The 25603-nt window shown below is 39.3% G+C and overlaps 1 protein-coding gene across 1 annotated transcript in view; it reads left to right on the top strand.

The window, feature by feature from the left end:
- The first annotated feature begins 8232 nt into the window (after positions 1–8232).
- The window catches only part of LOC136827880 (DNA-directed RNA polymerase II subunit RPB1-like), a 144089-nt gene continuing 126718 nt past the window's right edge, over positions 8233–25603 (top strand). Inside the window, exons 1-2 of the mRNA XM_067085344.1 lie at positions 8233–8363; positions 25409–25557. Coding sequence (XP_066941445.1) covers positions 25480–25557 — 78 coding nt within the window. The 5' untranslated portion in view covers positions 8233–8363; positions 25409–25479. The remainder of the gene's footprint in view (positions 8364–25408; positions 25558–25603) is intronic.

Below are 25603 nucleotides of genomic sequence, written 5' to 3'. Positions count from 1 at the left end.
TAACAGAAACTGAAGCTCTGAAATCAGATCAAGAAGAAACTGACACGCGAATAATTTTGTATACCTTGTACGTCAACAACAAAGGTTACAAATCGGTGAGAGTGAAAAGCCCTGACACAGGTATTTTTCATTTTGCTAGCACATGTTCATAACATAGATTCAAGAGTATTGTTTGATACTGGCCATGGTAACAAAAGGAGGCTTTCAGATATCACAAAATTGGCAAATGAATATGGTCAGGAGCTTTGTTCGGCACTTGTAGGCCTGCATGAATTCACTGGTGCTAACAGTACGAGTGCGTGTACGAGGAAAAGGTAAAATGAGACCCTTGAAATTGATGTTGGCCAACAAAGAGTTCATTTCAATATTTGCAAAACCATGAGAAACTTGGAAAATCCCACAAACTCTGATGCAGAGCTTACAACGTTTCATGTGTTCTTTGTATGGATTAAATAAAGAATCTGATATCAACACAGCAAGGTATCTAAAGCTTGTGGCCAAAGCTAAGAGTGAGAGTGATTTGATGAAAGGGTCTAACTTTGATCTGGCATGTGCGCCACCCTGCAAGTCTGTGCTTTTACAACATGCCAAGAGAGCCAACTACCAAACCAGAATATGCAAGTCAGCTTAAGTTGCAATTCAAGAAGTTCCAAGCCCATGTGAACATAGTTGGAAGAGAACAAATGAAAATCTTGAACCATTATGGAGTGAAGATGACATAATGCCAGTCTCTTTAGTGGGTCTTTCAGAGGAAGGAATTGAGGCTGGGGTAGAGAAAATGAAGAGTAGTTTATTCAGTCAGAGGAAGATCACGAAACAAGTGAATTGAATGTCGGTGAAGAGAGTGAAGATGAGTGAGAGAATGTCCACAACATCACTTCATTTTACAGTTGCCACTTTGTTATCTTTAGTAATGAGGATATGTGACATCCCAAATTTAGTACTAAAAGTATTTTACATACCACACCCAGCCAGCACTGCCAAATGCCTTAAATTGTGCAGTTAATTGATTTTCTTGGTAAATAAACTATTTGCTTTTTATTTATAACAAGTTAATATTCTGTAAATACTCCATTAATATCAGTGCTTATAATATGATGATTTCGTGTATGTTGATATGTTTAAACTTAATGTATGCATATAAAGATTATATGAAGTTCAACCGATACAATCTTTTTATTTGTTCTGCATAATTCAGTATAAACACATTTGGATGAGGCTATCGAGCACTGTTTTTTAAATGGAATGGTCGTCAAATTTAATCATACTATCCGGACTAGTGCAAAAGAGTTTTTATGGGAACATTTTTTCCCAGTTTATAATGAACTAAGGTATGCAACAATACCAAAAAAGTCAAGTCCTGGGTAGTGGGGGGGGGAGGTTGCAAAGAAACTCCCCCTCTAGCTGACGGACTAATACCAAGGGCAGCCTACCTTATATCCCTTTCGTCATCTCGTGTAGAAAGAAGAAACCCAGAGCTTCGTTTGGAGAGGAATTAATTTTAGCAATAGCTAAGAGAAGAGCCGTCCCCAGTGAGAAAGAAGAAGACTGTTAATATAATCTTTTTCAGACCGTATTCTGTAAAAAGTGAAAGCACATTGTAAAGACTTCACTGAATTAATTGTATATGACTTCCTACCACGAGCAATATCTTTGCTTATACCTCATACATATCTCACATATTTTGTGACAGACTCATTCCTTCATAATGATTTGAAATCATGTTATGTTAAAAAGAACAGCTGCACCTGACAAACTGATTTTATGATAAGTCTTTCAGTCCTAATCATTCTCTTTTTTTCGTTATTGATGTTTGATTAAATTTGCCAAAATTCGTTGGTTAAAAGAATCTTAATAACTTAAGATTCGGAATGACATTAAGATTCTTTTAGCCAAGTACTAACATTAGCCAAATCTTATTTAACATCAGTATTGATGAAGAGAAAATATTTAGAAGGACTGAAAGGACTTACTCAAGAACAGTTTGGCGGATGCAGCTCTTCTTTTTCACAGAACCTTGGAAATGTGGTCAGCCTCACTCCAAGTCTGCCTGGGAGGAATTCCCATTCAATTTCAGTCTACATACAGCGTCAAAGTTCAAAGACAATACAAATATCGCCCTTCTGGACCCTTCCAGCTAGTACTCTTTGGATTCAATGAATCAAGAAATAAAGGCTGGCAAATTTGCTGATGAGTGGATGTTCACTGAAAATCGCTTCGAGGTCATTCTGTTCCACTTAACGTAAAACGAAAGTAAGGGCCTCTTTTATACTCATGTATGGTGTTTATGACGTGTGTTTAAGTGTGAAACAAAACACAAACTAATTATTTGGTCGCTAGGGCAGTGAAACAATGGAGCGAGACATATTTTATCTATACCTAGGGTATGTGAGCTTATGTATGTATAAGCTCGTCAATATTTCTCTTATACATACAGTAGTGCATTCTCTACTTCTGTATATCTTCCACTGGTAGCATTTAGCTTTCTAACTCTGGTTACAGCTTGGCTGATAGTAATGATTTCAAGAATTGCACAGTCCGATGACGGAACCCTTTCTTCCCGCGAAAGCCAATTTTTCGAATCGTCGTCATCGAACGCGGGCAGTGAAGTAGGAGTAGTCTTCTTTCTTTATAGAATAAAGTTACTTTTACTTATTGCCGCTGCCGCTACTGGTAATATTAATCTATTTTAATAACGTATAACCTTCTCTCCCTTAAGAGGCGCGGCTGTCGCTCCCTTCCTTCGTGGTTTATCCCAAGCTTGCTCTCCTGTTTGCTCTCCCACCGGGTTTTGGGAGAAGTGAACACGCTTCTTTAGACAGTAGGGTCATTAACATAATCTACGATTCTCTATATTCTTAAAAATTAGCAATGAGAAAGTAATGACAATAAAAAGGAAAACAATAAAAACTTTTCAATAATCATTGCGTCCGTAATGAATGAGCCTTAAGCTTCAGCTGGCGTTGTTGGGGGACTAATAAGGACCTTGATTTTGTTGTCATAATTCAATCTTTTTCCTTATAATCGATGCCCCGTCACTCAAGCAAATGACATGTACAGTACAGCACAGTACAGTACAGTACACCTTCTCACAAGTCCCAACAACCCCTGAAGGGTTGACATCGGCCACGTACGTATTTTAATCCATTTTGTTTCTTTTCATTCACTTTATACAAAGTAATTTGTGAAATAATCGTCTTTTCATCACCAGTCTCATACTTTATTCAATGAATCTAGAATTTTGTCAAACGAAAATTCAATTTTTAATCGGGAGATAAATCGTTGCTCTCACCTTGACAAGAGTGATGTACCACCATGGTATATATATAAAATGATGACCGGTAAATTGACACGTGACGTTAAAAATTGGTCAGTAAATGTAGTACTGGAAAGGTTTATTGAAACTCATCAACTAAAACTTTGAAGGGGGAAGACTTTATTGAATGTAAGACCCCTCTCTGCTAAATCGGTTTGGTTCGGAGATAACTGACACTTCTTTTGAACCAGAAAAGTACCTCATATATTGTGAACTATCTTTACTATGGCATTTTTATACAGCGGAAGGATAATAATGATTAGTTAAGTATTCTAGACTAAGCTTTTTGGGAACGTCCGTCATATTACTGATCTCAATACTACAGTAATTGCGCTCCTAATTACAAAGCTTCAGACTATTTTGTGTTAATGGCGTTTTGATATTCTTGTCCTTTAATCACTTTTAACCAAACTTTTCGTTATTCCTTAGCCCCCTCGACGCTTTCTTGTCTACCACCGATTTTGTTTACTGCATGAATCGCTCAGCTCAACGGGAGCGTTAAGGCCTACCCGAAAAGCTAGAAATCGTACAGACAGCAAGGATGTAGGCTGCAGCAGCTTGATGTCGCATAAACCAGAAAGTTAGTTACAGAGTAAATGCTAATGGTGGCAGTTTAAAGCACAAGAAAAAGGATTCCTTCCTTTAAACCTTGATAAACAGCAATTGAAAGTCAAACTCCTCAGTTTATAGGTCCCCTACACAATAATCTTACTCGGATTTTTGTCAACCCGTGGACAAAATGATTCAGTCTAATTATTATAATTCGCCTATTCGTCCTTAGTATTTTCTGAAGGTGACTTCGTTGTATTTTTGTTGATATTCTTGGTTAATTTCTCTTGTATCCAGTTCTCTGTAGTATTTGAAAAAACTTACGAATGCAAGGTAAAATGCAAAGTTGACTGAAGTGGATATTGAAAGGGGTTGAGATTTTCCTGATTATATCATTTCCATTTTTTTTAATTGTCCACAGATATGAAGGAGCCTTTACATGTAGGCTTGTGAGAGAGGTGCGAAATAATGAGCAGGGAGACAAGTACTGCCGATTTATTGATAAAAAACAGCTGCTTATAAAGCGGGATGCGGACGTCTGCATAGTGCGCAGAGACCCCTCATACAAAGATCTACAGGTGACCTCAGGTCAAACTGCTTCCTTAAAAACAGGACAGGTTATACAGAGAACGTAGTGATAAACAATGTCTGACATATGAAATAAATTTCTTGTTACTTGTACATAATAAATGATTGCTTGGAAAGACAATATATACATAGTTTATAATTGTGATGAGAAATATATATATATATATATATATATATATATATATATATATATATATATATATATATATATATATATGATTAGCTGATAGGTAAGATGGGTGAAAGAAGAGTGAGGGCAGTTAGCTAGCTAACCATGGTAGGGAATAGTTTAGAAAGTGAAATATTAGTAAGAGTAATGTCATGTGGTTTATCCACAATTTTATTTAGGTATGGGTACAATTTTTCTAATATTTACATAATACAATAATAATTTTACATTATAACAACATAGTAAATTGTACATATTGCATATTTTGAATTTTATTTCTTATTAGTATAATCATATTTAAAACATAAAATAAAAAAAAAAATTAGTTCCAATTTCCTCATTTTAACCTTGATGTTAATTATCATAATGATTTTGCATGATACCTACATAGTAAATTCTAAATATTACTTTTTAACAAGGCATTTCTTAATAATATAATGGTTGAGGTTCATCACGATGAATATATGAAGATACTCTTCTCCACCATCTGTGGTCTGTGTTGTTTGGGTGGTTTCTCTCTTCTGATACGGGTTTTGAAATATATATTCCGCTCGACCTTAGGTCGCGGAAAGGACTGCAGAAAATGGCATGTTCTCCACAGAGAACGCGTTGAGCGGGGACTTATACTCGTACAGGCTTGTCAGCCAACGAATACAGTGAAAACGACGTCAGCGTTAACGTTACCTCACCTGGCCATGGATACACCAGTATTTTATCAGCTGGCAGTGACAGAATAAGGTCGTTCGTCATAACGCAGAGGTCGAAATGGATACTAGAGTATTGGAGTTCGCTCTATGGAGAACATTAGGGTATATTCATGGAATATTTTGAAGTCTCTTCTTCAGACGATGTAGGAAATACCTTTGCAGAATTAAGACACAAAGGCTTTGCACTTACAGTATAGTAAATGTACGAGAATCTTCGCCACATGATAGGCTAATATAAGTCACTGGGCATGTTTTTATTTAGAAAACTCACTGGCCGATAACATCATATATTTTTTTTTATATTTATGGTGTTAATCCATAAAGCTAGTCCCCACTGTTGGTTATTTTTCAAAATATATAAACAGTTCTCCATTCATAGTATTAGACATGAAATAAAACAGATTACATTAAGTATCATAAGAATGACAGATGGTTTGCTCGATATTATTTTTCTTATTTAAAACGGAGATGCCCCGAATGGAAATTTGTAGAGAGGTCCACTCTCCCATGTACGGTATGTAAACAGTTTACGAATATTCATGTCTAATCACGAAGAATAAACCATAGGAACATGCTTGCACGTGTTGTGAGGCTTCAAGAAAAGTCAGGGGTGAAAGATTGATTCTTTATTATTGTTGTTTCAGGCCGTACAATGATGCGTAAGATGAGGTACACAAAAAATCTGAAATAAAGACAGGTAAAATACATGACATGATTAATGTACATCTGAAAAGGAGAAACACAAGGAAAGAAAGGCGCGATTTGTCGCCCTTACAGTGTATATAATGGCCATGGTGGTAATGATCCTGCGTTCTTTATTGGAAATTTAATATTCTTCTGCTTCGATTGGAAGGAGGGAAACAATCTTCATTGATATTATTATTATTTGTAAATTACTCATTACTATTGTCTACTGCACAATGAAACGATGTATGTGCATAATGGTTATACCAACTGCTATATCAGAGGGAAATATATATTAACTCAGGGCTTCACAATAAATATTTCACGTACATCTTCTACTGAAATCTTTGTGTCGTAAATAGAAAACGAAATTTAGAACACCAGTTTTCATATGCTTAACTCAAGGTTTTAGAATTCGCATTTAAAACAAGATTGAATTTAAAGTTTGAGCTCATCATTGGGCAGAGGGTGATATTCCAATAAGCAGGTGAATATTTCAGACAGAGTTTATGATGATTTCTTGTGGTATGTATATAAAAATCTTATTAATAAAAAAGGGGGTTGAATTTAATATTGTTTAATGTTAGGCTACTTTCTGAAAAATTCAGTAACTTCATATCGGACATTAATTTATACAGGATATTGTACTTCAGATAGCTTCAGCATAGATTAAGAAGGCTTGCCATGCTTAAATAATATTAAGAAAGCATGATATACCTAAAAGAATAATATCACTAATAGTAATAAAACACGAATGCGCTTAGCTTATTGCTTCTGTTACCTATTGCCACTATATTGCGCAAGCTGTGGATCAGAGGGGCAGTTAGCAGTATTGCCAAGGTTGAACAGTTTTAGCGTTTTCAGCCAAAACAGTGGCCTGACGAGTCGAATAACAAGCCTTTGTCACAAGTCATTAGTTACTTCCTGCATCTCTTAAATAAGTGTTTGTGGTTATACGATAATCCCTTTCCGTAGAGAGTGTGCTAATTTCTATATATATTGCAAATACCAAGATTACCAAAATTCAGCGATTTTTAGTCTTTGCGAGACTCGTCATATACATAGCCTACTAGGAATATTAGGAGTATGATGTTTAAATTTAATGATTGCTGAAGAAGTTAAAGGATGATTTGATAACCAAACCCCATTTAGGTTTTAAAGCGTTGTTACTGAAATACTTTTTTTTTTCATCTTACTTAGGGGATTTCGAGGATCTGCAACTCATCTCTGTTTACATGAACCTCTCATGATGGTTACACTATGTTTTTATCCATTTGCCGAAGTGAAGGTATCTAGAATTTAACGTTTCCTAAAGGCACTGCTACCTTGAACCTTAAAGTGTCACCTACCGTCTTCTAAGATATATAGTTGAATAAGGTGCGTTTGTTTAAATCTGGAGATTATTCGTCAGACTAAGCTTTTAAGCTTTTTATATAATAATAATGATAATAATAATAATAATAATAATAATAATAATAATAATAATAATAATAATGATAATAATTTATTATTATTATTATTATTATTATTATTATTATTATTATTATTATTATTATTATTATTATTATTATTATTATTATTATTATTATTATTAATTTTGGTACATATAAAAAATGTAAGAAAATGAGTGACGTTCTGCAGAACTGAACAGGAAATGGAATTTTAAAGAAAATTTCGTTGTTAAGTTCAAGCTGGTCTTCACGGATTTTTGCACTTGCATGATTAACAGACAAACTTTTTCTTTAAACCATTATCGCATTTTGAACTTGAGAATATAATTTTCCCATGTTTTAATGTAATCTTTACACGTTTTTGACGTTCGTTCCGTTAGCAAATGACCTAACCAACAACACGCGACCCTTGCCTTAGTGAACTATATTAGTTTGAAAGCATATCATAAACTTATTTGAATCTGAATGAGAACTGTCAGTGGGGTTATGGTCCGTATACTTCAATCGTTTTGGGTTTCCCCCCACCCCAAAAATCCTATTTTCCCACTGTGTTCCCCGAATATTAAGATATAAGGGTGGGGTCCAATATCTCTAGAAGTACTCATTTGCTAACTGGACAAATGTCGGAAACGCTTAAAACACATATTAAAACAGAGGAATACGATGATTCCAAGTCAAATAATAGTTTAAAGTAAAATAATTACTGAGTTATAGCATCACCTGAGGCAACATAATCTAAATGTCGCTGAAATCTAACTCATTTTTGGCGTCTTACCAAAATGTTTGCAGGAAAGGTTAAATGGCAATGCTGTTCGAGTGTTGTTTCAGGCAGTCAGTCGTGGACGGTCGGTACCATCCGACGTCCTTATGCTCTGTAGTGTTTCCACTGCCATCATTCTGTAAGTTGCCACCCTAACTTTCTTCCTTCAAGTCAGTGTTTACTTTGATATAAATTTTAAAGGAGCGTACATCATGATTCGAGCGCGAGCCCCTTATGCAAGGGCAAGTCCTGACAACAGTGGCCTTCGATTTCAAGTTGTCACGTCGAGTTTGGTCGCCATTATGTTGCGGTGACTTTGGAAAATGTTGTCTTTACAGCTGCTGCCCGCACCAAGAGAATGCCCTTTCTCCAGCTCCTGCGCGAGCTGCTGCTGCTGCTGCTGGTGCACGGTGCCCTCTTGAATCAGGGATTCCGTCAGGGTCTCATATCCCCGGGATTCTGTTAGAATAGCCTGTGGGGGCATGAGATAAGAGAGGTGGTGCGGGAGAGGCTGCCAGTGCCCCTGAGGGAACCAGCACAAAACATTTACCCGAGGCCGCCTTCCTGCTGAGGCTCACCCGCCGAGGTTTGCCTTGTAGACCTCGACAAAGGTGATGCAAAGGCTGCCCTACCTTCTGAAAGGCTTGGGGCGAAGTTTTATGTAGGTCTTGCCCTGGCTGTCTAGTCTGGAGACCATAGTGGAAAGACTGGTCTTGAGGAGGTAGGCTCTCCTGCCCTCGAGCTTATAGCCTAACAGGAGAAAAGTGAACTGCTGACGCCTCGGGTAGCCATCCTATTTGCCACACTGCCCACAACACATGGGAGAGATTTTCGTGAACACGAGAAATCGGGCTGTGACCCGAGACCTACTACAGTACATATGAGATTGTTGGATTGGTCGTATTTTGATTGAAACCACCATTGCATTTGGACCTGAGAAGCTCATTTTCCTAGGCTACGCAGCCTATTTTAGGTCCTTCTAAGGAAGAGCTGTGCACAGATATAGGCTGTTGTTTATGAATGAAATTTTTTGACAATAATATAGAAAGAGTTGCAGGCTTAAGTTAAGTATACCTTAGTTTTACCAGACCACTGAGCTGATTAACAGCTCTCCTAAAGCCTATAATGCAGTACTTGTGAGATATGGGAAATAGCTTATACCAGGATAATCAGAAATTTTCCGTCTTGTACGTTTGTACGTTAATCCCCTAGGGGCTCGTACTAAATGTGGGGAAGCTCAGTGGGACAGTGTTTACTACCAGCCATTCAGGGATGGATGTAGAAATATGAAAGACATTAAATTCTTGATTATCTCTGTATATTTCTCAGATTGTATTGCCTGTACAGCATTGTAAGACATGTACCCTTTTTTGTCTCTTCCTTCAAAAATGTCATTAATAAATGGTATCTCTATGCAGAGCCCTTCCCTAGAATGACCGTATTTTAGTGGACTTCGAACGTTTCTGACAAGCATGTTCACACATGACCTAACCAACAACACCCAACCTAATCTAACCTTGGGGTCCTTACCCTTGTGCTTGATATAAGGAGGCAAGCGTAGAACAACAGGAACAGGTTCCGTAGATGAAAACAAACCTAACCTTTCATAGAATGCTATCTCCTGACCTAAAGAGACCTTATTTTCCTAACCTCACTTAGGGCACTGTGCCCAAGTAATACGAAACATCAGAGGCAGTCCCATCATTTTGCAAACTATCAGAAATTAGTGTAACACACTCATGACTCACTCACTTCGGTCACTCTAAGGTCTCTTGGTGACCCATGGCTGCTTGCACCAGGCCTCTCCACATTCAATTGTTGAATGGTGCATCTCTTCAATTATCAGGATCTTCCACTCCCAATTCTCAGAGGTCTTTTAACATACTATCTTTCCATTTCCTCTTCTGACAACCTGTGTTTGGACAAGGTAGGAAACCCTCTAGTGTAATTACACTGGAACCCTGTGAATCAGCAGAGAGCAAAGGGAAATTGACCAGGAATTAATGTGAAATAGGAGCAGGTATATTTGAAACCTCCTATGACAAGTATTTGACCTTTAATCTGGAAGCTTCTAATTGTGGTATTTATAACCTCTTGAGCCAGGTTTACTTATAGTTACTTATAGCTTTGGTGTTGAGTCTGGGTCACATTTTATATATATATATATATATTATGTGTGTGTGTGTATGTACAGTCTAAAAAAAAGCTACACTATATATTATATATATTTTCTTGCGATTTCCGCTATATATATATTTTCCCCATTTATCGTTCGTCTGGCAGCCTGTATTGTCTATATGAGTTTCTAATACTTCAGTATACTATATCGGCTGTCAATTGGCGTCATTGTATATATATATATATTTATATAATTATGGCTAAAACTATCCTTGGTAAGAAAGCAGAAATTGTGATACAAAACTGGCAAGTCAATGTCAGCTATTGCAAGAGAGCTTTCTCTAAAAGCACCGTCTCATTGTGGTGCAACCGCCCAAGACAGGAGACCTTGATTCATCACTGAAGCGGAAGAAAGGCTCAGGGAGGCCACGAAAAAACTACAAAAAGAACGGATAACATTTTAAAAGGATTGTTATTCCATCAATGCAGCCAAAAGTTTGAAGTCTCAAACCCTGATCTGCTTAGGAACGATCTGAACAGACCGTGCAACATCGATTGCAGAAAGACCTTGGTCTCCCATGTCGTGTTGCAGCAAAGAAGCCACTCCTCACTAAGCCTATGAAAAAAAGGATGGCTTTTTGCAGAAAATATTTGAAGTGGACTGAAAAGGATTGGGAAAGGGTAGTTTTTAGCGATGAATCTAACTTCCACATTATTCATAGCGCTGGCAAGAAAGTAAGGAGGCCCCAAGGATCTAACCGCATGCATCAAAATACACAGTCAAGACTGTGAAACATCCAGCTTATGATGGTATGGGGATGTTTCAGCGGATATAGGGGTAGTGGGGGATTATATTTTCTCCCAGAGAGCACCAATGAATGGAGAGATTTATGAAAATGTCTTGAAAATGAATTAGTCCCTTACAAGGAACTTTTGGGCATGCGTGTATTTATGCAGAAAATTGGACTGGCCAGGCAATTAAACCAATTGAAAATTGCTGGGCATACATTTGAAGGCACTAGCAGATGAGAAAACGTTTTGAAGGATGCCATCTGTAAGTTTTGGTTTGAAGAAAACTTTCAAATTTAGCATTCAATGCCAAGAAGGTTAAAAGCTGTAGTTTATTGAAAAAATATAAGTAAACTAAAATTTTCCCTTTATTTTTTTTTTTATATGCATTGCTATGATTTGTTTACAAATGTAAAGTGGTTTTTTTTGATTTTTGCGCCGACTGTATCTATACATATATATATATATATATATATAATATACAGAGAGTCCCCGGTTTATTTCCAAGACGCGCTTTTCAAATATATTCATCAGAAATTATTTCCGGCTTACGACGATGTTCGGGTTACGACGCGCACAGAACAATCCGAAAGAAATATGGCCCCAAACGGCAGAATAATCATAATTTGAAGGTTTTTTTGTGTAAAACTCAATAATAATGCAGTTTACGGCACCCAGAGCATTAAAAGTAAGGTTTTCTTATGATTTTTGACGATTTTCGACGATTTTCCGGCTTACGATGATTTTCGGGTTATATGTATATATATATATATATGGGTTCTTTCCCTGATCCCGGACATTTTTCAAGGTTTAATAATCCCAGGATATTTTTGCAAATCCCGGGAAATCCTGGGAAAAAAATTAAGTACAAAAATAGGGACAAATTTGACTGCAGGATGGTTGTGGACTTGTTGTTCTGTTTATATTTTTATATACTGTAAATACAGACAATTTCTGTCGTTATCCTTATGATAATAATGATAGATGTGTAGATTATGTCACTGTTTTGATATTTATATAAAATACTTTATATTTTCAGTGAATTGTATTTTCCCATCAACAGCATCTTGCTAAAATTGCTAAAATCTTGTAAAATTTCAAGTTGCAACGCTTTTGCAAGATAAATCCTGTCAAATAAATCCATGGAGGGAAGATAAAGCGTCTGTTTCAGTGTTTCCAGTTTATTGCAGTAACTAAATCTATAGGGGACAGGGATATAAAACCATGACAAAATAATCATGTATAATTTTGCAGATTTTTCAAGAGGAATATATTACTTCTTTATTACGTGGAAATGTCGTATTACTGTTTACCTAATGCATTATTTTGTATATTTGGGACGGTAATCACGCGAAGCAGGTTTTGAACAAGAAGTGTTTGTGATGAGTGACTGCAGCCTGTGTGTGATACCGTCCACTGTGTCGTGTTATATAAGGTCGTATTCTATGAGAAACTTCTCATTCATTTACTTCATGTTATAAATGAAGAATGCATACGTTTAATTTTTCTTCATCTAATTTTACTACATTTTCTGTCACTAAGTACTCTTTTCATTTCACTGAGTATAAACGAAAACAAATGTATTTTTTTTATCAGTGATAATGAACTATAATTTACATTTTCCTTCGCACTGGAATTTGGAAGCAGAACAAAAATAAAGTAGTAAACGAAGCATATTTTAGCTCTTGTTCTTATTCCTCTTACTTTGTTGACAAACAAAGTGTATGCTGTAATTAAACATTAGGTGGAATTAATAAGACAGTCAATCTACAGTAATATTTCTGCATATCTAGTAATGCTAAGCACATCAAAAACCTGAAAGGGAAACAAGGTATAATGTGTAATTTTAGATAACTGAAAATCCCGGGAATTCTTGGGATCCCGGGATTAGGACTAATTTTATCCTGGAATCCCGGGAAAAAGAAAAAGCTCCAAAACGATAATCCCTAGTATTTATGTATTTATATATATGTAAAAACAGAAGTAGGCGACAGCCAAATGGGATACATCGGCACGAAGGTGGACCATGGAAACGTACTAATTTCAGCACAGTTCTTTATTTCCAGGGAATCTGTTAAATAATGAATAAAATTACTTTAAAAATTGCTTTAAAAATCCGTGAAATTCATGAAATACGGCACAGTTAGAATACAAAATAAAAAAATAAAAAAAAACAAAAAAGACATAAAAGCAGAATAAAAGACTGCTAACCAACCTTATAGCCTACCAAGAAGGCAGAAGACGGAATGCATAAATGAAAAGTTAACTCGGGTAGAGCTGAGTGGAGGTGGTCTGGATATTTAACTGGGGAACAAGTTGTTTAATAAATAATGATTCCAGGTTAGGCAGTTTGCATTCATTGCATGTTTGGCCTATGATACAGAAACCATTTCTATCAATATATGTTTTACAATTTTTTGAATGGTTTCTTATGCTTGAATGTTCGGGATTGGAGAGCCTACAGCCAGTATGGAAACTTAATCCCCCATGAGAGTCAATTCTGACCTTCAGTAACCTCCTCGTGGATCCGACATATGCCCCAGAATTACACTTAGGGCAAGTATACTTACAGTATATACCACGTTAGAGGTCAAAAGCCGGTTTAATCAATTTTTGTATCTGAAAAAGGAACCAATCGTTAGTGGATTTTTTGGGATTAATTTTAGATTAATGGCACCATAATGGTTATGAACAATTTGTGGGAACCTTTATCGAAAAGAATCATCATGTAAAAAAGGAATTTTGGCATAAAAAGCTAATTTTGGTACTGTACAAGGCTTGAAAAAGTCTTTGGCCCTCTCAAAAGAAATATTGTCCCTTCTCCAGAAGGGGCGATAGAATTAGAGAGTGTGGGCTCCCTAGGGTTCTACAACCGTCTTTTTGTGGTGCCCAAAGCTTCAGGGGGCTGGAGGCATGACCTGGACGTCAGTGATTTGAATGTCTTCATTCAGGAGACAAAATTGAAGATGGAGACAAATTGAACTGTCATGTCATCCAGTTGCCAGGGAGACTGGGTGACATCTATAGACATGCAGGATGCGTACTTCCATGTCCCTATGCATCGGGAATTGAGGAAGTTTCTGAGGTTCATGTTTGGGAACAAAGTGTTCCAGTTTCGTGCTCTATGTTTTGGGTTATCGACAGCGCTTCAAGTGTTTACCAGAGTGCTCGCTCCCTGTGCAAAATGGCTCCATCTGATGGGAATCAAGATCTCCTTTTACTTGGATGATTGGCTACTTCAGGCCCAATCGAAAGAGAAATGTTCAGAGGACCTTCAAAAGACTTTTCCTAGCCCAGGAGCTGGGATTGATGATTGTTCATAAGTTTCAGTTGATTCTGTCACAACGGATTCTTTATTTAGGGATGATAATAGACTCAGAGTTGTCAGGTTTTTCTTTCACCGAAGAGAATACAGTCTTGCCTCAAGATACTGCACAGATTTCTTCTTCTGGACCAATGCTCCGCCAATGAATAGATGAGTCTTCACGGGACGTTATCGTCCATAGACTTCTTCTCAGACGCGTCAAACCTAGGTTGGGGAGCTCTGTTGGGAGACAAGGAAATTTCAGGGACCTGGTCTCCAGAACAAAGAAATTGGCATATAAATGCCAAGGAGTTGAAGGCATTATATGCCATATTATATGCCAAGGAGTTGAAGGCAGTTCCTCTGGGGTTACAATTTTTCAAAGAAGTGTACAAGACCATCACAGTGCACTCCGAAAGTATGACTGCCTTGGCGTATATCAAAAACCGAAGGAGGATCACACACTTTCTCCCTTTACGAGATGGCAAGGGAGCTGCCTTGGGCAGAGCAGTTTCAAGTCAAGCTTCTTACATGCTTCATTTGAGGGAAGCTCAACGTTCTGGCAGACGAGCTAAGTTGCTAAAGACAAGTGTTACCCACGGAGTGGACTCTGGATCCTCGTTTCCTCGGATCTTTGGAAGTTGTGGGGGACTCCAGTCATAGACCTGTTCGCGACTTCCAGAAACCATCGTCTCCCTCTGTTTTGCTCGGCAGTTCTGGATCCTTTAGTGTTGGCAACCGATACCATGCTTCAGGACTGGTCAAACAGTCACCTTTATGTGTTTCCCCCCTTCAGCGTGATAAGACAGGTGATCAACAAATTCCAGACTCACCAAAATCTGTCAGTGATCCTAGTGGCCCCCTTTTGGCCAACAAAGGAATGGTTTCTGGATCTTCTCCACCTCCTCACAGACTTTCTGAGGCTGCTACCTCAAAACCTCATCAGCTAAACCACTTCAGGCATTTTCATCAGGGGTTGTCTACTCTGGCCCTGACAGGATACAGACTGTCAGGAAACTTCTTAGAAAGAAGGGGTTTTCTAGATCGTCTTCGCAAGCTATTGCCAAATGCAGGTGACAGTCCTCTGATAGAGTATATCAGGCTAAGTGGACAATTTTTAGAGAATGGTGCAGAAAGCGCAGTGTCCTCTTCTCAGACATCTATAGCCGAAAAATAGCAGACTTTCTACTATATCTTAAGACTGACGGGAACCTGTTGTAGGAGCCAGAAGAGACAATTTAAGTGTCAAATAAAGTAAAGGCAGATGGTTTCAAACAAAGGCTATTCAGACAATTTTCCTTAATATTTATTTATTCTATGAACTACTTACAACTTATAAATGGAATTTTAGGGCCCCTTTTACAGTACTGTACTGGGTGGCCAAAATTATTAATACAAAATAATACTCTAACATATATGTACACACAAAAATGCAAAATGCAAACAGTGAAACTTATATCAAAAACTTCCACGTACACACTAGTCACACAACTTTCTACAACTACTTAATGATTGGGACTAAACACTGCAATTCAACATAAGAGAATAGTACAATAATAAATACAAAATAGATTAGACAGGTTATAAGGACAAATATATACTTAGTATTTACTTGTCCCTTCAACCTTAGGGTCTTTAATCCAAACAAGGGAACACATATACAGTATTATATATTTCCCTTGACAACATTAGGGTAGGGCCCTCTCCAATCAAACAAAGAGAAATGCTTATCAGTAGCAAAAATAAGATATAGTCCACCGCAGCAATGTGCAAACAGATGACACTGAATTAGTACTCAAGGTAAACAACAAAAATTGCACCCTTATACTTCCACAGTATGTCTTTTACATAAGGTCATTGAAACAAACCACCACTGCAAGTTTATCACAGTTGATTGTTTTCAAAGAATGAAGCTACTAAATAGTTCAGCATATACCACATGTCACCTATCAGTGTTCTGCAGTAGTACACTTTGCATTTATCCAATTTTAAGTCACATAAAAACTGCCACAAGGGCAGTCTAGAAGGGGGGAAGTTGTTTCTTTTTTGTTCTTTTCTTTATACTGTCACATTTCTTGAAGCTCAGAATGAACTGGTAGTAATCAAAATGAAAATATTTATTGAATACATTCAACTAAAAAACGACTAAAAACTCAATAACAAAAATATAGATGCAAAAGCAAAACAAAACATCACCTTACTGCATTTGTTTCCCAAAACACAAAAATAGTCTCCCTTGTCAAAGCAAACCCGTTCAAAATAAAATAACAAACAAACAAAAAAACCTACCACACTGCCATCCTTGACAGTCAAGGGTCCACAGGGGAGTGGACCTTTCCTCTAATCAGGATTTATCTGATCTAATTAGATCGTTTGACACCATAAGACAGAAAGAGGTAGCAGCGGTGTCATGGAACTTGGACGTTGTCCTTGAATGGTTATCTGGCCTATGATTTGAGCCTATGCATTCGGTTTTCCTAAGAGATCTAACTAAAAAGACCCTCTTTCTAGTTGCTTTAGCGAACACTGAACAAATCAGTGAGATCCATGCAATAGACAAAAGAGTGGGTTTTTCCCAAGAGAATGCTGTCTGTTCCTTCTCTTTGGGATTTCTAGCCAAGAATAAGTCCAGTTCCAATCCATGGCCACGTTCCTTTGCAAGTAAAAGGTTGTTTGAGATTGTAGGCCCAAATGAGGAAGAGAGAGTATTGTGTCCTGTGAGAGCTCTAAGGTTTTATCTTCATAGCACAAAGAAGATTCGTGGTCCTTCAAACACCTGATGGTGTTCTGTTAAGAATCTTTCTCAGCCACTTTCAAAGAATGCCCTGGCATTCTTCCTTAGAGACCTCATTTCGGAAGCCCATTCTTCTGTTGAAGATGAGGTTTTTCCATTGTGTAAAGTGAGAGCTCATGAAATTAGGACTGTAGCCACCTCGTTGGCATTCAAGCATAATTTGTCTCTCTCCTCAATATTGCAAGCGACTTTTTGAAAATGTAAGTCGGTCTTTACAGCACATAATTTGAAGGAAATTGAAAGAGTTTACAATAATTGCAGTACTTTGGGTCCATTTTCGGTGGCTGGCGTGGTGTTGGGGGGAAGTGTAGGAAACAATCCTTTCTTCACCTTGATTTGAGGTGGTTTGAGTTTTTAAGGAAGCCTGGGGGTACATTGTATCAGAGTGCCCTCCAGTCCTTCATAGTTGGCCAGTGGTTTTTAACTTTTCATGGTATTAGGCGACGTTTATTTCATTGTCGTTTTTTCTGTACTGTGCCCTGGACAGGGACAACAACATTACCTTTGTCAGCAATTGGAATCATCCTTGCTACAAGGTACCCACTAATAGTTTGTAAGCCTCGGCTATACTGCCTCGCCACTATACGATAAGGAGAGAGCCAATAGAGGCAGTACCTTCCAGCAGCAGCTCCCATATCAGATAAGGAGACAACAGGCATTTTTTAATGCTAGCAGTCCTTTCTATTTTCAAATTCATTACCATTTAATATTTTGGGGTAGATTTGTTCATGCATCCCACATCCTGTCAGTGTGGGAATCAGCACTGTAATTGCAGGCAGTCCCCGGTTTACGACGGTTCCGTTTTTACGCTGCGCCGTAAACCGAGAAATCGTCGAAAATAGTCAAAAATCCTAAGAAAACCTTACTTTTACTGCTTTGGGTGTATTGAAAATGAAGTAAACTGCATTTCTATTGAGTTTTTCATAAAAAAAACTCCAAATTTTTATTATTCTGCTATTTTTGAGCCATATTTCTTCCGTCGGATCGGCGTACGTCTCGTAACCCTAGAACATGGGTCGTAAACCGGGAAGTAATTTCTGATGAATATATTTGAAAAGCGTCGTAACCTCGGAATGTCGTAAGCCGGACCTGTCATAAACTGGGGGCTGCCTTTACTGTACTTGGTAAGTTACTGATATGAAAATGACATTTTTATGATAAAACAAAGTTTTATATATACTTACCAAGTAATTACATGATTGGAACCTCCCTCCTCCCATCACATGAACATTATGGCACAAATAAATTGAATACTTTTGCTAGTTGTTCCTCTCTTACCCCGAAAGTGGGCGGGGTTAGTCACCTAGCCAAACAAAATAGCGCTACCCACTAATTTCAAAACTTTTAGCCGTCGGTCAATAGAAACTATAGGAATGTAAGTACTCGTCAGTATATGTAAAACTTTATCATAAAAATGTCATATTTACCAGCAGCCATTTTCCAATAGTAATAAATGTAGCTTCAAATCCTTCATTTTCAAGGCTACCTGAATGGATCATTGGTAAAGCTGATTTGGCAACATTCTAGGAATTCAGCTTAAAGGTGACTCGGCTGATGACTTTCCTCTGTAGAGTCTTGACTTTTTGAATAAGGTTATATTTTTGGCTTGTCTTCAATCAATACCTAGGACTTCTGGCATATTTATCCACCAACCAGTTTCATGATGGACTTGTCAATGCCAGGAAACTCACCAGGTACCATGGAAGAAAATGTGAGCATAGTATTACTGTGTTGAATTTTGTAAAGCAAAAGCTCATTTCTGCATGGAAATTATAAAGGAATCTGACAATTTTTGTACATGCAACTTACCCGTCAGATATTTACTTAGCTATAGTCTCCGACGTTCCCGACGGATATTCAAATTTCGCGGCACACGCAACAGGTAGGTCAGGTGATCTACCATACCCGCCCGCTGGGTGGCGGAATAGGAACCATTCCCGCTTTCTAATCAGATTTTCTCTGTCGCTGGTTCCGCAACATCTGTTGTTGGTTCCTCCTGCTTAGATTTTCATTTTTCGCTCGCTGAGGATTATTTTTGACTGACCTTTGGTGACGTATTGGATCTTTGGCTTGGCATATGCTTTTGTGGTTTGATTTTGATTTTGGCTTTGGATTTTTCTGTAAGAAGATAACACTTGTGTTGAATGCGAGAATCTCACTGTTCTGGAATGGAAGGCTTTGAGCTCTTATGTACGCAAGCTTCCTGTACATACTTACCCGGCAGATATATACGATTAATGGTCCTCCCAGCCTCCCCTTAGGAGACAGGTGGAAGAGAAAATCTGATTAGAAAACGGGAATGGTTCCTATTCCCGCCACCCAGCGGCGGGTATGGTAGATCACCTGACCTACCTGTCGCGTGTGCCGCGAAATTTGAATATCTGTCGGGAACGTCGGAGACTATAGCTAAGTATATATCTGCCGGGTAAGTATGTACAAAACTTTATTTTATCAAAAAATATCATTTTCATATCTTCACTGAATTCAAAAACACCTTAGACTTTGGTTAGGAAGAGAGAAAAATAGCAGGTAAATTTACTCCCTGTCAACTTTCAGTTATCAAGATCCGGTCCTTGTCGTTCGGCCATAAGTCATTTAGGCCATAACATCCAAAACAGCGTAAGAGATCCTTCTGTTCTCGAACGCCTCGTGCGAGGGTTGGGGAGCATATTTGGAAGGTCCTGTAACTTCCAGTGTGGACTTCACAGGAGAGGCAGCCTTACATCAGTGTTCTGGTGCTGAGCAATTTCAGGAGAAGGTGATAGGGCACTCCGTGGTGCTCATGTCAGACAACACCGTGGTGGTGGCCTATGTAGACAAGCAGGGGGGCCTGGCGTCACGCCAACTACACTCCCTAGCGGTGTTCCTTCATCAATGGGTGTTAGATTATTCAGTGGATCTCTCTGCCAGGTTTATCCCGGCCAGGAGGAATGTAGTGGCGAACATTCCGAGTCATCAGAGTCAGGTCATAGGGACTGAGTGGTCTCTGCACCAGGACATTGCAAATAAGCTCTTTCATGTATTGGGAAGACCCTCAATAGACCTGTTTGCAACGAGGTTCAACAGAAAACTAGAGGTGTTCTGTTCCGTGGTTCGAGATCCTTTTGTAGTGGCGGAGGATGTCCTGCAACACTCCTGGGACAATCTGAGATCTGTGCCTTCCCTCCATTTTGCCTAATCTATCCAAGTTCTGAACAGGGTAATGGCCTCTCAGAACCTCAGAATGACCCTAGTTGCTCCAGTGTGGCCCTAAGCAGAATGGTTCCCTGATCTCTTAACCCTGCTGTCAGAAGCTCCAAGAAAGGTTCCTCTGTGGCACAACCTTCTGTGTCAACTCTGCTTCCAGAGATTCCACCCTTCAGTAGAGTCTCTATCTTTACTGCTGGAGATTATCCAGTATCTCCTCTGAGCAAGAGGCTTTTCTTGCAGAGCAGCATTGTAGATGTCTGGCTATCTCAGAAGAATTTCCTCAGTCATGTACCAAGGCAGTTGGGCCGTTTACTGTGGTTGGTGTCGTCAATGGGGTCTCTCTCCAATCGGAGCTTCTGTTCAGCAGGTAGCAGACTTCCTTGTTTTTCTCTGCAGAGAGAAACAACTTTCCATGTCTTCCATCAAGGGCTACAGAGCTGCCTTGAGGGCAATTTTACGAATGAAGGTTATCGATCTTTTTTCTTCCTGGGAGATCTCAGTGCTTCTCAAGAGCTTTGATCAGTCTTGTCCCTCAAAAGAGCTTAGACCACCCATTTGGGACCTGACTTGGTACTGGGCAGCCTCACCCATGCCCTGTTTGAACCTCCACGTTGTGCGTTAGATGGGAACCCGGCTCAAGGTGGTTTTCCTGCTGGCTCTGGCCTCCTCAAAGCGAGTTGGCGAATTCCATAGCCTATCCTATGATGTCAAGCATACGAGGGGTTGGATGTCCATAGCCTTCGAATTTGTCCCGGAATTCGTGGCTAAGACCCAAAACCCGTCTTGTCATGATGACAGATATGAGGCCTTCTCAATTCCGTCTCTTAATGACTTTGTTGATAACGATCCTGACGAATTGTTCCTTTGCCCTGTCAGAGCAGTACGCTGGTACCTGCAAAGGACTCGCTGTCTCCAACCTCATTGCCGAAGACTTTTCCTTACCACTGGCCGGAAGTTTCCAAGAATACAACCTCCTTTTGACTGTATGAAACTATCAGACAAAACTAACCACCCTCCTCTCGCCAAACGGCTCCATTTAATCGGCATAAACTTCAGCCTTTACCTAGATGACTGCTTCTTTGATCACCCTCGAAAGAAAAGTGCACGAAGGACCTTCAGACAACTCTATGTCTTTCTCAAGATCTAGGAATTCTTCTAAATCTCCAGAAATCCCAGTTGGTTCCGACGCAGGAGATTCTTTATTTGTGGATGCTTCTCAACTCTCGGACTTTTCAGGCTTTTCCGTCCCCGAAGAAAATCGCAAACTGCCTACAGACAATTCACAAGTTCTTCTCCCTTTCGTCGTGTTCGGCCCATCAATGGATGAGGCTTCTAGGGACTCTGTCATCTATCAAGACCTTCATCACATTGGGCAGACTGCACACGAGAGTTCTTCAATTCTTTCCCAAAGCCAACTGTGACAGGAAGACTCAGGAGATAAAGTCGGATCTTCAGTGGTGGCTCCCGGAAGGAAGATTTTTGCAGGGGAGATCCCTTCTCCCTCCGAACCCCAATCTAGACTTCTACTTGGATGCTTCAGATCTGGGCTGGGGAGTTCTTCTCGGGGATCAAGAGGTCTCTGGGACATGGTCCCCGGAGGAGACTTCCCTTCACATCAGTGTGAAAGAGCTGAAGGCCATTCATCTAGGCCTCCTACATTTCTATTAGTTGATCTGCAGCAAAATAGTGGTTGTTCATGCAGACAACACCACAATGCTGTCGTATATCGAGAAACGGGACACTTGTCCTTTCTCCTTCTGCCAGACTGCAAAGGACCTTCATCTTTGGGCACACCAGAATCAAGTGACGCTGGTCACTCGCTTCATCCAAGGGAAATTAAACATCCTGCTGGACCCGCTGAGCCATCACAAGCAGGTCCTTCCTACCAAATGGACCCTGGACTATAGGATTTGTGTCGACCTTTGGAGATTGTTGGGCAAACCTCCATAGACTTGTTTGCCACCTCAAGAAACAATTGTCTTCTTCTCTTCTGCTCTCCAGCCCCGGATCCCCTGGCTTGGGTGACGGGCACCATGCTTCTAGATTGGTTAGGTCTGGACTTCTATGCCTTCCCTCCCTTCGTGTCTCACCGCAACATTTCAGTGACACTCGTGGCGCCATTCTGGCCCACAAAGGAATGGTTCCCGGACTTTCTTTGTCCTTTGGTAGACTTCCCAAGGCTGTTTCCCCAAAGACCATGGCTACTCAGACAGCCACACTTCAGGAGGTATCACCAAGGGTTATCCACTCTCTCTCTGACAGGGTTCAGACTGTCAGGAAACTCATCAGAGCAAAAGGTTTTTCAAGAGCAGCTGCAGACAACAGTCTACTTGCAACGTCTACAAGTTGAAGTGGACAGCAGACATCACATCTCATCTTCTGAGACTAGCTCAGATTGCAGATTTTCTCCGGTACCTGAAGACTTCTAAGAGTCTCTCCTCATCCACCATTAAAGGATACCGAGCGATGCTTTCCTCTGTTTTCAAGCACAGAGGTTTAGATCTTTAATCTAATCAGGATCTTAATCATCTCCTTGAGTCTTTTGATATGTCCAAGCAGAAAAGTCTGATATAGTGTCTTGGGACTTGAATGTAGTCCTTAAGTGGCTTTCGGGCCCTCTTTTTGAGCCTCTCAGTTCCGCGTCTCTCAAGAACCTTTTGCGGAAGACCCTCTTTCTAGTAGCCCTGGCTATGGCTAAACGCCGTAAGTGAGCTACATGTGATCAATAAGAGGATTGGCTTCTCCCAAGGGGATGCAGTTTGCTCTTTCACTTGGGGCTTCTTGGCTAAGAATGAGCCATGTGATCGATAAGAGGATTGGCTTCTCCCAAGGGGGTGCAGTTTGCTCTTTCACTTTGGGCTTCTTGGCCAAGAATGAGGACCCTTCTAAGCCTTGGACTAGCTCATTCCATATCAAGAATTTAATGGATATTCTGGGCTCGGACAAAGAGGAGAGGCTTCTTTGCCCAGGCAGATCACTGAGGTACTAACTGCAAAGGACCGAGAAGATCGGAGGACCCTCCCGCATCCTTTGGTGTTCTATCAAGAATCCTTCTCGCCCTCTTTCTAAGAATGCCTTATCGTTCTTTATTGGAGACCTGATCTCCGAAGCACATTCCTGGATTCAGGAAGACACGTTTCCGTTGATCAAAGTCAAAACTCATGAAGTCAGAGCAGTAACCTCCTCTCTCACCTTCAAACATAATTTATCCCTCTCTTCTATTCTTCAGTCGACCTTTTGGAGGTGCAAGTCAATCTTCATGTCTCATTATTTTAAAGAAGTGGGAACAGTATTTGAAGACTGCAGTACCCTCGGACCTTTGGCAGTGGCTGGCATGGTATTGGGGGAAGAAGCATAGTAGAGATCCTGTCTCTCTTCTGCCTCTTCGTCTTGCTATAAGGATGTTGAGTGTTTGGGGAGCCTGGGGTACTTTGTACATGGAGTGCCTACCAGTTCGTTGGATGGGTAATGGTTTTTGTTTTGTTGTGTCAGGGTTGGTGACAGGTGTTCTCTGGTTTGTTGTTATGGTACTGCCCAGGCCAAGGGCATCTTTTTTCCTGCATTATGTCTTGTCAGTGATCAGGCATATCCTGTATTGCAAGACTCCCACTTATGTAGAGGTGACTCTCGGCTCACCTCCACGCCACTACAGGTTAAGAGGAGCACCAACCAGAGGCAGCATTCATCTGCTGTAGCCCTCTTACCAGGTAAGGAAGCGACAAGCACTGCTCCAGTGCTAGCCACCTTTTTTCTAGTTCAAGATTTTACCACACCTAATGTGTTGAATTAGAGTAGACCATTCATCCCACCCCCCTTGCAATATGGGATTCTGCTAAGTAATTACTTGGTAAGTTACTTATATAAAAATGACATTTTGATAATAAAATGAAGTTTTATATATATTTACCAAGTAATTACTGAATCAGAGCCCTCCCTCCTGCCCTCGGTTTCTTTTGTTCATGGACTTTGCGACAATAAATAGAATGGTGCCGCTGGCTTCTGTTGCTCCCTTGCTCCCGTTGCAGCGGACAGGGCCTGTCACCCCTGCTTTGCAACCAACGCGCTACCATGAATTTTTTAATTTAGGATGCCGTGCGAGCATAATCGTTAGCCAAGCAATTGGTAAGTATATATAAAATTAATTATATTATAAAAATGTCATTTTTCATTTTATTTTCCAGTCTGCTTCTATTGAAATGCAAAAAGTTGTATAATCATAACATGGAAAATATGAAAAGAATGAATGGCAAAGTAACATGACGTTTATCTATAAAACTATACTGTACAAAACAAATAAACATTCATGCATAAAAAATCAATCTCTTATCTCACTGTGGGGGAGAGAGAGAACAAAAATACATATGCACATTAAAACTATCTAATAATACACAAGTTACAGTAATTGTTTTTACCAATGTAAAGGAAATCAGAACAACAACAATACTATGAGAGAAACCGGCCATGCCAGGGGTAACTTGGTTGGTGGTCAAATGTTTTGTAAGGCCCATTTATTTCATTTGTATCAAATATTCAATTTGTATTAAACATTGTATAGATATTTTGTCGTATTTATGTAAATATCATTTGAAAATTAACAAATCATTGCTATAAGCATTTTATGGGTGTTTATGCACTTAAAAGTAACAGTTGTATGAGGGTAATATAAGAAGACTTTGGGTGTTTGGGGTGATGGTTTAGGATGTATTTTTGTTTGAAATATTAAATTGTCTTAGTGTGGTAATTTAAGGCACATTTTTGTTTGGACTATTAAATTTGGCAGTGAACTGTTATAATAGGCAGTTGTAAGCATTTTAGTTTAAGGGGTACAGGGTATTTGGTAGTTACTAGATCTTTGAGCATTTTTAGAGGGGTTTTGCATTTCTGCTGACTGCTTTTTCGTGGTGGGTTCTGGAACCTATCCCAGCGAAAAATTGGGGGAGTACTGTACTATGTTTACCTTGAAATAATGAAAGCTGTTTTCATCTTTCAGGTGTATGGCCATTTTTATTTAAGGTTGGAAAATAAGTCACCTCTTAGTGAAACTGCAAACAAGTGTTGAACATGTCTTTGGACAACAGTAAGGCCACTTTGCGGCCTGTCCGCAGAATTCAGTTTGGCATTCTGAGTCCTGATGAAATTGTAAGTGCAGTAATTACATTTCAATGTTTTTGTTTTTTGTTGAATC

The sequence above is a fragment of the Macrobrachium rosenbergii genome, chromosome 42 (genome assembly GCF_040412425.1).
Source record: "Macrobrachium rosenbergii isolate ZJJX-2024 chromosome 42, ASM4041242v1, whole genome shotgun sequence".
Classification (NCBI taxonomy): Eukaryota; Metazoa; Arthropoda; class Malacostraca; order Decapoda; family Palaemonidae; genus Macrobrachium; species Macrobrachium rosenbergii.
Note: the sequence above shows the minus strand (reverse complement) of the source record. Positions and strands in the feature narration are given on the sequence as shown.